Raw genomic sequence first — 16,095 nt, forward strand, 5'->3', positions numbered from 1 at the left:
GGCTGTGTACAAGTATAGAGAGGAGGGCAGATACAAGGCAGGGGAGAACTATATAGGCTGTGTACAAGTATAGAGAGGGGAGCAGATACAAGGCAGGGGTGAACCATACATGCTGTGTATAAGTATAGAGAGAGGAGAGCAGATACAAGGCAGTCTGCAGGGGAGAATGATACTGTATATGCTGTGTATAAATATAGAGAGACGAGAGCAGATACAAGGCAGTGTGCAGGGGAAAACCATACAGGCTGTGTACAAGCATAGAGAGGAGAGCAGATACAAGGCAGTCTGCAGGGGAGAACCATACAGGCTGTGTACAAGTATAGAGAGGAGAGCAGATAAAAGGCAGGGGAGAACTATATAGGCTGTGTATAAGTATAGAGAGGAGAGCAGATACAAGGCAGTCTGCAGGGGAGAACTATATAGGCTGTGTACAAGTATATAGAGAGGAGAACAGATACAAGGCAGTCTGCAGGGGAGAACGACATAGGCTGTGTACAAGTATAGAGAGGAGAGCAGATACAAGGCAGTCTGCAGGGGAGAACTATATAGACTGTGTACAAGTATAAAGAGAAGGGCAGATACAAGGCAGGGGAGAACTATATAGGCTGTGTACAAGTATAGAGAGGAAAGCAGATACAAGGCAGTCTGCAGGTGAGAACCACATAGGCTGTGTACAAGTATAGACAGGAGAGCAGATACAAGGCAGTCTGCAGGGGAGAACTATATAGGCTATGTACAAGTATAGAGAGGAGAGCAGATACAAGGCAGGGGAGAACCATACAGGCTGTGTATAAGTATAGAGAGGAGAGCAGATACAAGGCAGGGGAGAACTATACAGGCTGTGTATAGGTATAGAGAGGAGAGCAGATACAAGGCAGTCTGCAGCAGATACAAGGCAGTCTGCAGAGTGAAAACAGAAGTCACACAGCAACTTGCAAACACTGTATAAGAGAAATAAACTGAAAAAATAAAGTCCTATACAGAAAGGGGGAGATTTATCTAACTGGTGTAAAGTAGAATTGCCTCAGTCGCCCCCGGCAACCAATCAGATTCCACCTTCCATTCCTCACAGATTCTTTGAAAAATGAAAGGTGGACTCTGATTGGTTGTTAGGGGCAACTAAGACAGTTCTACTCCACGGCAGTTTGATAAATCTCTCCCAAAGTGTTTTTGCTTGGATTGTTGGTATGGCTCTCCCTGAGTGGTCATTCTCGAGGTCTTTGGTCATCGGTGCTGAGGTGGATATCGTCCTCGTGGAGGGCGGCTAAGCTTGTTTGTGGCTTGACCAGTATCTTGGAAGAACTAGAAGACAAAGGGGTTGTATCCTCATTAAATTTCATATTAATTGTATAGATAATAAAAAGATAAAGTTTGCTATTTACATAGTTACAAAACATATCCAGTGAAGAGCTCTGACATGTTCCTACAGAGTATGGCGCCATCTGGTGTTGAGCGTATAGAGCAATGTGCACGTCCATCTAGTAAGCTGCAGTGTGTAGGACGCACGTGCTCAGTCTGTCACCTCACAGTCCGGCCTCTGCATAGTGACCTGCGTGGGATGGAGAGCGATACAGATCGGTCGTGTCTGCTTCTCAGGACAGGAATCTCTGCAGTAGGATGGCCGCACAGCTGACTGCAGGGTATATAAGAAGGGACTATGCTTTCAGCCGCCAGAGGAAGATGGAGGCTGATTCTGTGCACCATGGTGTGATCATCAGTAAGAGCTGGAGGAAGAGGACCCATCAGCAGCAATGGGACATCCATGCATCTCCATCACCCAATGAGCCCCAGAGGTTGCAGATATGCTGGGACTATCTTCCTGTGACATCACTGAGAGGAGTATACAGATATTTATTGTAATATATCTATATACCCACCCCCACTGATGCGCCATTGTTTGGGGATATTGCCCCCTCCTTCAGTCGGGTAGTTAGTAGTATAAGTGTCTGGTGCAGCCCTGGGTTCCTGGCAGGGAGATCTGGATAGCTTCTGGGTTTGTGGATAGTGAGGTGCAGAGGGTCAGTGTGGGGGGTCCCCGATCCCACTATCGGACACGGCAGATTATTATACCACAGATGAGCGGTACATTTCTCGCCTATGGACCATACTTGGGGTCATATTATGAGGCTTCTTAGATTTGTACAACGCATTTCTAGCATCACTGGAGGTCACCGCCCATGAGGACATGGCTCAGCTGCCGAGCACGATGTCAGAAGCCGCTGCCAGGTTATGTGACAGCACAATGATGTTCTACTAAGGAGCCTCGTCAGGAAGAGGTTAATTTGTGAGACAGCAGCAGTCCTTACATTCCCTACAGTCCCTAAAGTCCTTACATTCCCTACAGTCCCTACAGTCCTTACATTCCCTACATTCGTAAATGTTGTAAATAAACGATCATCTGCAATGGGGGTTCTGTATTGGTCGCCCCCCCCCCCCCCCCGACACACACTTTAACCACTGCTACTAATGGTGCGTGTACACAGACAAATTATCTGACAGATTTTTGAAGCCAAAGACAGGAATGGATTTGAAAAGAGGAGAAATCTCAGTCTTTCCTTTATCACCTGTTTATAGTCGGTTCCTGGCTTCACGCTAGTAGCGGGGGTTATGGTGTGTGTGTGGGGGGGGGGGGAGGGGAGTGATACAGACTGATGGAGGGCTGATATTCTATGGATGAACCAACAGAATGTGCAGTATGTTCAATCCAGAAAAGTATAAGAAGGCATAATGCACAACATTTACATGGTCACTATTGCCTCCCGGAAGTGTGGGGGGGACCAGAACGTCCAGCAGGTACAGTGCCAGCACACTGGCAGGGGCATGGAGGACAGTGTGTGTGTGTGTGGGGGGGACCAGAACATCCAGCCGGTACAGTGCCGGCACACTAGCAGGGGCATGGAGGACAGTGGGGGGGGGGGGGGGGGGGACCAGAACATCCAGCCGGTACAGTGCCGGCACACTAGCAGGGGCATGGAGGACAGTGGGGGGGGGGGGGGGACCAGAACATCCAGCCGGTACAGTGTCGGCACACTGGCAGGGGCATGGAGGACAGTGTGAGGGGACAGGAACGTCCAGCAGGTACAGTGCCGGCACACTGGCAGGGGCATGGAGGACAGTGTGAGAGGAAAGGAACGTCCAGCAAGTACAGTACCGGCACACTGGCAGGGGCATGGAGAACAGTGTGGGGGGGACCAGAACGTCCAGCAGGTACAGTGTCGGCACACTGGCAGGGGCATGGAGGACAGTGTGAGAGGAAAGGAACGTCCAGCAGGTACAGTGTCGGCACACTGGCAGGGGCATGGAGAACAGTGTGAGGGGACAGGAACGTCCGGCAGGTACAGTACCGGCACACTGGCAGGGGCATGGAGGACAGTGTGAGGGGACAGGAACGTCCAGCAGGTACAGTACCGGCACACTGGCAGGGGCATGGAGGACAGTGTGAGGGGACAGGAACGTCCAGCAGGTACAGTACCGGCACACTGGCAGGGGCATGGAGGACAGTGTGGGGGGGACCAGAACGTCCAGCAGGTACAGTACCGGCACACTGGCAGGGGCATGGAGGACAGTGTGAGAGGAAAGGAACGTCCAGCAGGTACAGTGCCAGCACACTGGCAGGGGCATGGAGGACAGTGTGAGGGGACAGGAACGTCCAGCAGGTACAGTACCGGCACACTGGCAGGGGCATGGAGGACAGTGTGGGGGGGACCAGAACGTCCAGCAGGTACAGTGCCGGCACACTAGCAGGGGCATGGAGGACAGTGTGAGGGGACAGGAACGTTCAGCAGGTACAGTGCCGGCACACTGGCAGGGGCATGGAGGACAGTGTGAGAGGAAAGGAACGTCCAGCAGGTACAGTGTCGGCACACTGGCAGGGGCATGGAGGACAGTGTGAGGGGACAGGAACGTCCAGCAGGTACAGTACCGGCACACTGGCAGGGGCATGGAGGACAGTGTGGGGGGGACCAGAACGTCCAGCAGGTACAGTACCGGCACACTGGCAGGGGCATGGAGGACAGTGTGAGAGGAAAGGAACGTCCAGCAGGTACAGTGCCGGCACACTGGCAGGGGCATGGAGGACAGTGTGAGGGGACAGGAACGTCCAGCAGGTACAGTACCGGCACACTGGCAGGGGCATGGAGGACAGTGTGGGGGGGACCAGAACGTCTAGCCGGTACAGTGCCGGCACACTGGCAGGGGCATGGAGGACAGTGTGAGGGGAGAGGAACGTCCAGCAGGTACAGTATCGGCACACTGGCAGGGGCATGGAGGACAGTGTGGGGGGGACCAGAACATTCAGCAGGTACAGTACCGGCACACTGGCAGGGGCACGGAGGACAGTGTGAGAGGAAAGGAACATCCAGCACGCACAGTACCGGCACACTGGCAGGGGCATGGAGGACAGTGTGAGGGGACAGGAACGTCCAGCAGGTACAGTGCCGGCACACTGGCAGGGGCATGGAGGACAGTGTGAGGGGACAGGAACGTCCAGCAGATACAGTGCTGGCACACTGGCAGGGGCATGGAGGACAGTGTGGGGGGGACCAGAACGTCCAGCAGGTACAGTACCGGCACACTGGCAGGCGCAGTACGGATACAATGAGATGTCCATACATCTGGATGAAAATTTGATTGTGATAATTCAGATGGGCGTCTGTACTTGTTTTTTGTGTCTTTATTGCTCAGTCTTTCACCTTATGTTACTTATTTTTACTACTTGTATTCTTGCGGTTTCTTAGACTATGAAGCTCGGAGAGACAAGAAGCGGTGGAGCAGCTGCCGGCACACTGATGATGGAGCCCCGGGCTGGGCAGCATTGTAGGGGGCCAAGGAGTCAAAGCACAGCTTGTTTCCAGATATTTCTATAGACATTACTGAAGTAAAGAGAAGCATGAAAGGGTGGAAGCTAGGACCGATCCCCTTATCGTATATGACGGCTGTAGAGTCAAATTATCCAATTCTTTTATTTGTAGTTCAGTCTGCAGCTTAGGGGCCCAAGGGAAACCAGAAGAAATCCTTTAAAAATAACCATCACAAGTCTATTGACTGTCCACAAGTGCCACACCAACCCTGGACCATGTGTCAGCAGCCGAGTACAGAACACGTGGGCCATGGATGGTGATACAGAACACGTGGGCCATGGATGGTGATACAGAACACGTGGGCCATGGCTGATGATACAGAACACGTGGGCCATGGATGGTGATACAGAACACGTGGGCCATGGCTGATGATACAGAACACGTGGGCCATGGCTGATGATACAGAACACGTGGGCCATGGATGGTGATACAGAACACGTGGGCCATGGCTGATGATACAGAACACGTGGGCCAGGGATGGTGATACAGAACACGTGGGCCAGGGATGGTGATACAGAACACGTGGGCCATGGCTGATGATACAGAACACGTGGGCCATGGCTGATGATACAGAACACGTGGGCTATGGCTGGTGATACAGAACACGTGGGCCATGGCTGATGATACAGAACACGTGGGCCATGGCTGATGATACAGAACACGTGGGCCATGGATGGTGATACAGAACACGTGGGCCATGGCTGATGATACAGAACACGTGGGCCAGGGATGGTGATACAGAACACGTGGGCCAGGGATGGTGATACAGAACACGTGGGCCAGGGATGGTGATACAGAACACGTGGGCCATGGCTGATGATACAGAACACGTGGGCCATGGCTGATGATACAGAACACGTGGGCTATGGCTGGTGATACAGAACACGTGGGCCAGGGATGGTGATACAGAACACGTGGGCCATGGATGGTGATACAGAACACGTGGGCCATGGATGGTGATACAGAACACGTGGGCCAGGGATGGTGATACAGAACACGTGGGCCATGGCTGATGATACAGAACACGTGGGCCAGGGATGGTGATACAGAACACGTGGGCCATGGATGGTGATACAGAACACGTGGGCCATGGATGGTGATACAGAACACGTGGGCCATGGCTGATGATACAGAACACGTGGGCCATGGCTGGTGATACAGAACACGTGGGCCATGGATGGTGATACAGAACACGTGGGCCATGGATGGTGATACAGAACACGTGGGCCAGGGATGGTGATACAGAACACGTGGGCCATGGCTGATGATACAGAACACGTGGGCAGTGGATGGTGATACAGAACACGTGGGCCATGGATGGTGATACAGAACACGTGGGCCATGGATGGTGATACAGAACACGTGGGCCAGGGATGGTGATACAGAACACGTGGGCTGTGGATGGTGATACAGAACACGTGGGCCAGGGATGGTGATACAGAACATGTGGGCTGTGGATGGTGATACAGCACACGTGGGCTGTGGATGGTGATACAGAACACGTGGGCAGTGGATGGTGATACAGAACACGTGGGCCAGGGATGGTGATACAGAACACGTGGGCCATGGCTGATGATACAGAACACGTGGGCCATGGATGGTGATACAGAACACGTGGGACATGGATGGTGATACAGAACACGTGGGCCATGGATGGTGATACAGAACACGTGGGCCATGGCTGGTGATACAGAACACGTGGGCCATGGCTGATGATACAGAACACGTGGGCCATGGCTGATGATACAGAACACGTGGGCCATGGATGGTGATACAGAACACGTGGGCCATGGATGGTGATACAGAACACATGGGCCATGGATGGTGATACAGAACACATGGGCCAGGGATGGTGATACAGAACACGTGGGCCATGGCTGATGATACAGAACATGTGGGCCAGGGATGGTGATACAGAACACGTGGGCCATGGATGGTGATACAGAACACATGGGCCAGGGATGGTGATACAGAACACGTGGGCCATGGCTGGTGATACAGAACACGTGGGCCATGGATGGTGATACAGAACAAATGGGCCAGGGATGGTGATACAGAACACGTGGGCCGTGGATGGTGATACAGAACACGTGGGCCATGGATGGTGATAGGAAACAAATGGGCTGACTAGGTTATTGTGTTTATGTCAATGCTGGAAAACCAATCCCTAAAGGCTCAGGCAAGATGGCTGCTCCAGTAATAATGACAGAGACTGCAGGGAGCAGGACAGATGTGGGCACTTACATGCAGCACTCTCTGTCCGGGGAGAGAGGGGTTACAGCTATGGAGAGATTACCCCCACAGTCCTGTCCCCTGATATAAGTCCCAGCCTGAAGTGGATCTGCTATGATTTGGAAGGTGAGGGAGACTTCCTGGGTCAGAGTACAGGGCTGTAGACCCCACTATGCAGACCATGCCCCTCCCCCAGTACAGGGAGCTCTTACACCAAAGCAATGCTCTTACACCAAGTCACTATTTTGAAAACCTGTGAGCTCTTAATCCAAGTTACTCTTGGTACCGAGGAACCACTGTGTATACGGCTCCATAGGGACACTGTAATGGCGGCAAATACCGCTGGTCGTGTTAAGAGATAAGCGAACCTGGAGCAGCTGGAGTCCATCCAAACCCGAACTTTCGGCATTTGATTAGCGGCGGCTGCTGAAGTTGGATAAAGCCCTAAGGCGATGTGGAAATCATGGATAAAGTCATTGGCTGTAGTTATTGGATATAGTTATTGGATATAGTTATTGGCTGTAGTTATTGGATATAGTTATTGGATATAGTCATTGGATATAGTTATTGGATGTAGTTATTGGATATAGTTATTGGATATAGTTATTGGCTGTAGTTATTGGATATAGTTATTGGATATAGTCATTGGCTGTAGTTATTGGATATAGTTATTGGCTGTAGTTATTGGCTGTAGTTATTGGATATAGTTATTGGCTGTAGTTATTGGATATAGTTATTGGCTGTAGTTATTGGATATAGTTATTGGATGTAGTTATTGGATATAGTCATTGGCTGTAGTTATTGGATATAGTCATTGGATATAGTTATTGGATATAGTTATTGGATATAGTCATTGGCTGTAGTTATTGGATTTAGTCATTGGATATAGTCATTGGATATAGTTATTGGATATAGTTATTGGATATAGTCATTGGCTGTAGTTATTGGATGTAGTTATTGAATATAGTCATTGGCTGTAGTTATTGGATATAGTCATTGGCTGTAGTTATTGGATGTAGTTATTGGATATAGTTATTGGATATAGTCATTGGCTGTAGTTATTGGCTGTAGTTATTGGATGTAGTTATTGGATATAGTTATTGGATGTAGTTATTGGCTGTAGTTATTGGATGTAGTTATTGGATGTAGTTATTGGATATAGTTATTGGATATAGTTATTGGCTGTAGTTATTGGCTGTAGTTATTGGATGTTGTTATTCGATGTAGTTTTTGGCTGTAGTTATTGGCTGTAGTTATTGGATATAGTTATTGGCTGTAGTTATTGGATATAGTTATTGGATATAGTTATTGGCTGTAGTTATTGGATATAGTTATTGGCTGTAGTTATTGGATATAGTCATTGGCTGTAGTTATTGGATATAGTTATTGGATATAGTCATTGGCTGTAGTTATTGGATGTAGTTATTGAATATAGTCATTGGCTGTAGTTATTGGCTGTAGTTATTGGATATAGTCATTGGCTGTAGTTATTGGATGTAGTTATTGGATATAGTTATTGGAAATAGTCATTGGCTGTAGTTATTGGCTGTAGTTATTGGCTGTAGTTATTGGATATAGTTATTGGCTGTAGTTATTGGCTGTAGTTATTGGATGTAGTTATTAAATATAGTCATTGGCTGTAGTTATTGGCTGTAGTTATTGGATGTAGTTATTGGATATAGTTATTGGATATAGTCATTGGCTGTAGTTATTGGCTGTAGTTATTGGCTGTAGTTATTGGATATAGTTATTGGCTGTAGTTATTGGCTGTAGTTATTGGATGTAGTTATTGGATATAGTTATTGGATATAGTTATTGGATGTTGTTATTCGATGTAGTTTTTGGCTGTAGTTATTGGCTGTAGTTATTGGATATAGTTATTGGCTGTAGTTATTGGATATAGTTATTGGATATAGTTATTGGCTGTAGTTATTGGTTGTAGTTATTGAATATAGTTATTGGATATAGTTATTGGCTGTAGTTATTGGATATAGTCATTGGCTGTAGTTATTGGATATAGTTATTGGCTGTAGTTATTGGATATAGTTATTGGATATAGTCATTGGCTGTAGTTATTGGATATAGTTATTGGCTGTAGTTATTGGATATAGTCATTGGCTGTAGTTATTGGATATAGTTATTGGCTGTAGTTATTGGATGTAGTTATTGGCTGTAGTTATTGGATATAGTTATTGGCTGTAGTTATTGGATATAGTTATTGGATATAGTTATTGGTTGTAGTTATTGGATATAGTTATTAGATATAGTTATTGGCTGTAGTTATTGGATTTAGTCATTGGATATAGTCATTGGATATAGTTATTGGATATAGTTATTGGATATAGTCATTGGCTGTAGTTATTGGATGTAGTTATTGAATATAGTCATTGGCTGTAGTTATTGGCTGTAGTTATTGGATATAGTCATTGGCTGTAGTTATTGGCTGTAGTTATTGGATATAGTCATTGGCTGTAGTTATTGGATGTAGTTATTGGATATAGTTATTGGATATAGTCATTGGCTGTAGTTATTGGCTGTAGTTATTGGCTGTAGTTATTGGATATAGTCATTGGCTGTAGTTATTGGATATAGTCATTGGCTGTAGTTATTGGATATAGTTATTGGATGTAGTTATTGGATGTAGTTATTGGCTGTAGTTATTGGATGTAGTTATTGGATATAGTTATTGGATATAGTCATTGGCTGTAGTTATTGGCTGTAGTTATTGGCTGTAGTTATTGGCTGTAGTTATTGGCTGTAGTTATTGGATATAGTTATTGGATGTAGTTATTGGATATAGTTATTGGATATAGTTATTGGCTGTAGTTATTGGATGTTGTTATTCGATGTAGTTTTTGGCTGTAGTTATTGGATATAGTTATTGGCTGTAGTTATTGGATATAGTTATTGGATATAGTTATTGGCTGTAGTTATTGGTTGTAGTTATTGGATATAGTTATTGGATATAGTTATTGGCTGTAGTTATTGGATATAGTCATTGGCTGTAGTTATTGGATATAGTTATTGGCTGTAGTTATTGGATATAGTTATTGGATTTAGTCATTGGCTGTAGTTATTGGATATAGTTATTGGCTGTAGTTATTGGATATAGTTATTGGCTGTAGTTATTGGATATAGTCATTGGCTGTAGTTATTGGATATAGTTATTGGCTGTAGTCATTGGATATAGTTATTGGATATAGTCATTGGCTGTAGTTATTGGATATAGTTATTGGCTGTAGTTATTGGATATAGTTATTGGCTGTAGTTATTGGATATAGTTATTGGATATAGTTATTGGTTGTAGTTATTGGATATAGTTATTGGATATAGTTATTGGCTGTATCCATGTTTTCCAGACAACCTTAGAGCTTTATCCAAGTTCAGCAGCCGCCGCTAATCAAATGCCGAACGATCGGGTTCGGATGGACTCCAGCATGCTCCAGGGTCGCTCATCTCTAGTTATGTTTGTACATCCACAGACGCTAAACATTAGATAGAAGAGCGGAAAAGATTATAATTCACTCTGATGTTTCCTGATTTTGGAGCAGCAAATCCCCATAGAAAACCTCTCCTGCTTTGGACAGTTCCTGACATGGACAGAGGTGGCAGTAGAGAGCACTGTGTCAGACTGGAGAGAATACGCCACTTCCTGCAGGACATACAGCAGCTGATAACTACTGGAAGACTGGACAGAACACAGCACTTCCTGCAGGACACATAGCAGTTGATAAGTACTGGAAGACTGGAGATTTTTTAATAGAAGTAAATTACAGATCTGTACAACTTTCTGACACCCATTGATTTAAATGAAAATTCTTTTCTGAGTGCTAACGGGCACCAGGGAGCGGGCGCTCTTCCTTCTGGAGGGGGGGCTACTCACACCAGCTCAGCGATTTCCTGAGACTTAACCCCTTCAGTCCTGATAGTTTCAGTTTTTACCAACAACTGGATACACAAAACCCTGGCCTATTGTAGAGGAGCCGCTATCTGTCAGTGACACCAGATGACCCCTCCCCCTGGGGTGATGGATGGAGCCAGTGATTTCCCCCCCTCCCCCCGGGGTGATGGATGGAGCCAGTGATGCTGCCCCTCCCCCCGGGGTAATGGACGGAGCCAGTGATTTCCCCCCCGGGGTGATGGATGGAGCCAGTGATGCCGCCCCTCCCCCAGTGATGGATGGAGCCAGTGATGCCGTCCCTCCCCCCGGTGATGAATGGAGCCAGTGTTGCCGCCCCTCCCCCGGTGATGGATGGAGCCAGTGATGCTGCCCCTCCCCCCGGGGTAATGGATGGAGCCAGTGATGCCGCCCCCTCCCCCGGTGATGGATGGAGCCAGATATGCCGCCCCTCCCCCCAGTGATGGATGGAGCCAGTGTTGCCGCCCCTCCCCCGGTAATGGATGGATCCAATGATGTCGTCCCTCCCCCCAGTGATGGATGGAGCCAGTGATGCCGCCCCTCCCCCCGGGGTGATGGATGGAGCCATTAATGCCGCCCCTCCCCCCGGGGTGATGGATGGAGCCAGTGATGCCGTCCCTCCCCCCGGGGTGATGGATGGAGCCAGTGATGCCACCCCCCGGGGTGATGGATGGAGCCAGTGATGCCGCCCCTCCCCCGGTGATGGATGGGGCCAGTGATGCCGCCCCTTTTCCCAGTGATGGATGGGGCCAGTGATGCCGCCCCTCCTCCCCCCGGGTAATCTGATTGCTTTCGCCTGATTTCCTATTGCTGTTTGCACATCTAGTGATTAACATTTACAATATTGGCCATCACTGCACATTTCTCATCCGCACATAAAATCACCATTTATTGTCTTGTAAATGCTCAGGAATCATTAAAGCTCGGCGTCGAGGTACGAGAACGGTCACACATCTCCCGTGTTTGTGCCGCCATATAATGTAAATAAGAGATTAATTATCATCTATTCATTATGGAGCCATCGGCTTCTGGGGATGCAAAGCAAATTAAAACAAGGTGAAAGCAATTGAGAATCTGATCTGCAGCCATATGGCCGACCGTGTCAATAACCGGAGCCAGAGGAACAGCTCCCTGACCGCAACGGCAACATCTGGAAGGCGGGGGGCACAAACTTTAGTGGTGGTGCACTACTGTACAACTGCTACCCACACCGACCAACGGGACCCATTACTGTACGACTACTACGCACATCGACCAATGGGACCCATTACTGTACGACTGTTACCCACATCGACCAACGGGACCCATTACTGTACGACTGCTACCCACACCGACCAACGGGACCCATTACTGTACGACTGCTACGCACATCGACCAATGGGACCCATTACTGTACGACTGTTACCCACACCGACCAACAGGACCCATTACTGTACGACTGCTACCCACACCGACCAACGGGACCCATTACTGTACGACTACTTCGCACATCGACCAATGGGACCCATTACTGTACGACTGCTACCCACACCGACCAACAGGACCCATTACTGTACGACTGCTACCCACACTGACCAACGGGACCCATTACTGTACGACTACTACGCACATCGACCAATGGGACCCATTACTGTACGACTGTTACCCACACCGACCAACAGGACCCATTACTGTACGACTGCTACCCACACCGACCAACGGGACCCATTACTGTACGACTACTACGCACATCGACCAACAGGACCCATTACTGTACGACTGTTACCCACACCGACCAACAGGACCCATTACTGTACGACTGCTACCCACACCAACCAACGGGACCCATTACTGTACAACTGCTGCCCACACCGACCAACAGGACCCATTACTGTACGACTGTTACCCACACCGACCAACGGGACCCATTACTGTATGACTGCTACCCACACCAACCAACGGGACCCATTACTGTACAACTGCTGCCCACACCGACCAGCAGGACCCATTACTGTACAATTGCTACCCACACTGACCAATGGGACCCGTTACTGTATGACTGCTACCTACACCGACCAATGGGACCCCACTGGGATGCAATATTAGTCACCTGAGCAATGTCTGACCCAAACACAGAAAAAAAAAGACTGAACAATTGTAAAGTTTACATTTGATGTATGATGTCAGAGAAGACGACAATCCCCATGTATCAGCAGTACAGGGAAACTAATGGCTGAACATGTTCTACAAGCAGCAAAACATCCGACATTGCAGGAATAATAACCAAGTGTCCTCCACGTCACCCAGACTAGCCAGAGACAACCTCAACCCACGCTGTGGACAAGGAGAAGTAACAGAGCAGGACAGTATCTGCAATAGAGCCACAGAGCCAGTAACTGATCCGGATAGAGCAAAGTTGCGATAAGCCTAGGAACTCTGTCTCGCAGTCCGGGTGTCAGCAGGGATCCCTCAGCATTCTGCTCATCCCAGGTAACAAGGTCTGGGGCCTGTGTCACCCATTAGGAAGGTTCAGCCGAGTCTAGTGGGCATAAGGTGGTGTGAAGACTGAAGTCAAAGGTCAATACACTGGTACAGGTGTTCTTCTTATTCTTCTACTTCTTCTTCTAAGTATTCTACCTCATTCTCCAACATCCTGGCAGAGCACAGTACTACATGGGTTGAGTGCTTCAGGAAGATACAGGTGCCGGCACTGTCTGAATACTGCTCAATCAGTAGCTGTGCGCTGGAGTCGGGTTAAGGGCTAATAAACTGCACTGGTAAGTAGCCGCGGTGCTCGAACAGAGACAAGGGCAGTACGGTGTATAAAATAGAAAATAAGTCCAAGCACTCACCGGATGAAGGGATCTCTTTGTGCGTTTATTCAGACATCACAGGGAGGGAGCGGTGGCAAGGGTGCGGGAGCGTGTAGCAGACAACTGTTTCGCGCCTCAGCGCTTTGTCAAGTCTTACCAACTACATGGGTTGAGACTCTCACTGCATCCTCCTCTTTGCTACTCTACCTCTTGTATTACTCAGTACAACTCAAACAACACGACTATCTCCTACACTGCACTTCTACTACAGATCTGGTCGTTCTATTGTCAAGTGTTTATTGGAACTTTGTCATGTGTCTCAGAGACTTTATCTAAAGGAACTTTATCCTGTCCCTTCTGTGTTACCTGCTGCACATTTACAAGTAGTAAACTGACTCAACCAAGGCCGTTTTAATACATTGGTGGGCCAAGTACACAGCCCTCAGGAGTGGGCCCCCCCTTCCCTTACGGCCCATGGTATAATGTACTGAATTTGCCCCCACACTGTATCAAGAGCCCCAATACATACAGTAGTTACCTTATAACACTATTTCCACCATACAGTGATTACATATTACATAAAAACTGCACTGAACAAAACAGAAAGATATCACCAATGATACCATTACATAATACCGCCACATCATGACCCCTAACACTACAACCCTATAACAGAGTGCAGTTACATCCAGTGACTCACCGGGGGCGTCTTCTCCAATCAGAGTCTGTCACCTTTTCTTTTTCTCTCCATCCAGCCTGGGCCACCTTGAAGTCTTCTCCTGGCTGTGAATCTTCTCTCCAGAATCTGCCAGACAAATATTTAAGGCTCCAACACATACAGTAGTTAGGTCCCTTGTACCCCTATACAGTAGTTACACCCCTCTGTACCCCTACATAGTTACACCCCTCTGTGCCTCCATAGTTTTAAGGTGTCCCTGTAGTATATAGACCCTCATGTGCTCCTCTAGTTATATACAATCCTGCTGTGCGCTCCCCCATTAGTATATAGCCCCCCTGTGCACTCTCCCCAGTAGTATATAGCCCCCCCTGTGCTCTCCCACAATAATATATAGCCCCCCTGTGCTCTCCCCCAATAGTATATAGCCCCCCTGTGCTCTCCAACAGTATATAGACCCCTATGCTCTCCCACAACAGTATATAGCCCCCCTGTGCTCTCCCCCAATAGTATATAGCCCCCCTGTGCTCCCCCCCAATAGTATATAGCCCCCTGTGCTCTCCCCAATAGTATATAGCCCCCCTGTGCTCTCCATAATATATAGCCCCCCTGTGCTCTCCCCCATAGTATATAGACCCCTGTGCTCTCCCACAATAGTATATAGCCCCCCTGTGCTCTCCCACAATAGTATATAGCCCCCCTGTGCTCTCCCACAATAGTATATAGCCCCCCTGTGCTCTCCCACAATAGTATATAGCCCCCCTGTGCTCTCCAATAGTATATAGACCCCTATGCTCTCCCACAATAGTATATAGCCCCCTGTGCTCTCCCCCAATAGTATATAGCCCCCCTGTGCTCCCCCCCAATAGTATATAGCCCCCTGTGCTCTCCCCAATAGTATATAGCCCCCCTGTGCTCTCCATAATATATAGCCCCCCTGTGCTCTCCCCCATAGTATATAGACCCCTGTGCTCCCCAATAGTATATAGCTCCCTGTGCTCCCCAATAGTATATAGCTCCCCTGTGCTCCCCAATAGTATATAGCTCCCCTGTGCTCCCCATAGTATATAACCCCCTGTGCTCCCCAATAGTATATATCCCTTGTACTCCCCCATAGTATATAGCCCCCGTGCTCCCCCATAGTATATAGCCCCCCCTGTGCTCCCCCATAGTATATAGCTCCCCTGTGCTCCCTAATAGTATATAGCCCCCTGTGCTCCCCAATAGTATATAGCTCCCCTGTGCTCCCCCATAGTATATAGCCCCCTGTGCTCCCCCATAGTATATAGCCCCCCTGTGCTCCCCCATAGTATATAGCTCCCCTGTGCTCCCCGATAATATATAGCTCCCCTGTGCTCCCCAATAGTATATAGCCCCCCTGTGCTCCCCCATAGTATATAGCCCCCTGTGCTCCCCCATAGTATATAGCCCCCTGTGCTCCCCCATAGTATATAGCTCCCCTGTGCTCCCCAGTAGTATATAGCTCCCCTGTGCTCCCCCATAGTATATAGCCCTCTGTGCTCCCTCATTGTATATAGCTCCCTGTGCTCCCCAGTAGTATATAGCCCCCTGTGCTCCCCAGTGGTATATAGCCCCCTGTGCTCCCCCATAGTATAT

The 16,095-nt window shown here is 48.3% G+C and overlaps 1 protein-coding gene across 4 annotated transcripts in view; it reads right to left on the bottom strand.

Annotated features, from left to right (window-relative positions):
• Positions 1-1,128: 1,128 nt before the first annotated feature.
• The window catches only part of SEC16B (SEC16 homolog B, endoplasmic reticulum export factor), a 308,666-nt gene continuing 293,699 nt past the window's right edge, over positions 1,129-16,095 (bottom strand). For 3 of the 4 annotated variants that reach the window (XM_069981715.1, XM_069981717.1, XM_069981713.1), the window contains one exon: positions 1,129-1,302. In XM_069981715.1, coding sequence (XP_069837816.1) covers positions 1,206-1,302 — 97 coding nt within the window. In that variant the 3' untranslated portion in view covers positions 1,129-1,205. The remainder of the gene's footprint in view (positions 1,303-16,095) is intronic. The other variant, XM_069981716.1, reaches the window with a different exon arrangement.

This window comes from Dendropsophus ebraccatus, chromosome 8, assembly GCF_027789765.1.
Source record: "Dendropsophus ebraccatus isolate aDenEbr1 chromosome 8, aDenEbr1.pat, whole genome shotgun sequence".
NCBI classification, from domain to species: Eukaryota; Metazoa; Chordata; class Amphibia; order Anura; family Hylidae; genus Dendropsophus; species Dendropsophus ebraccatus.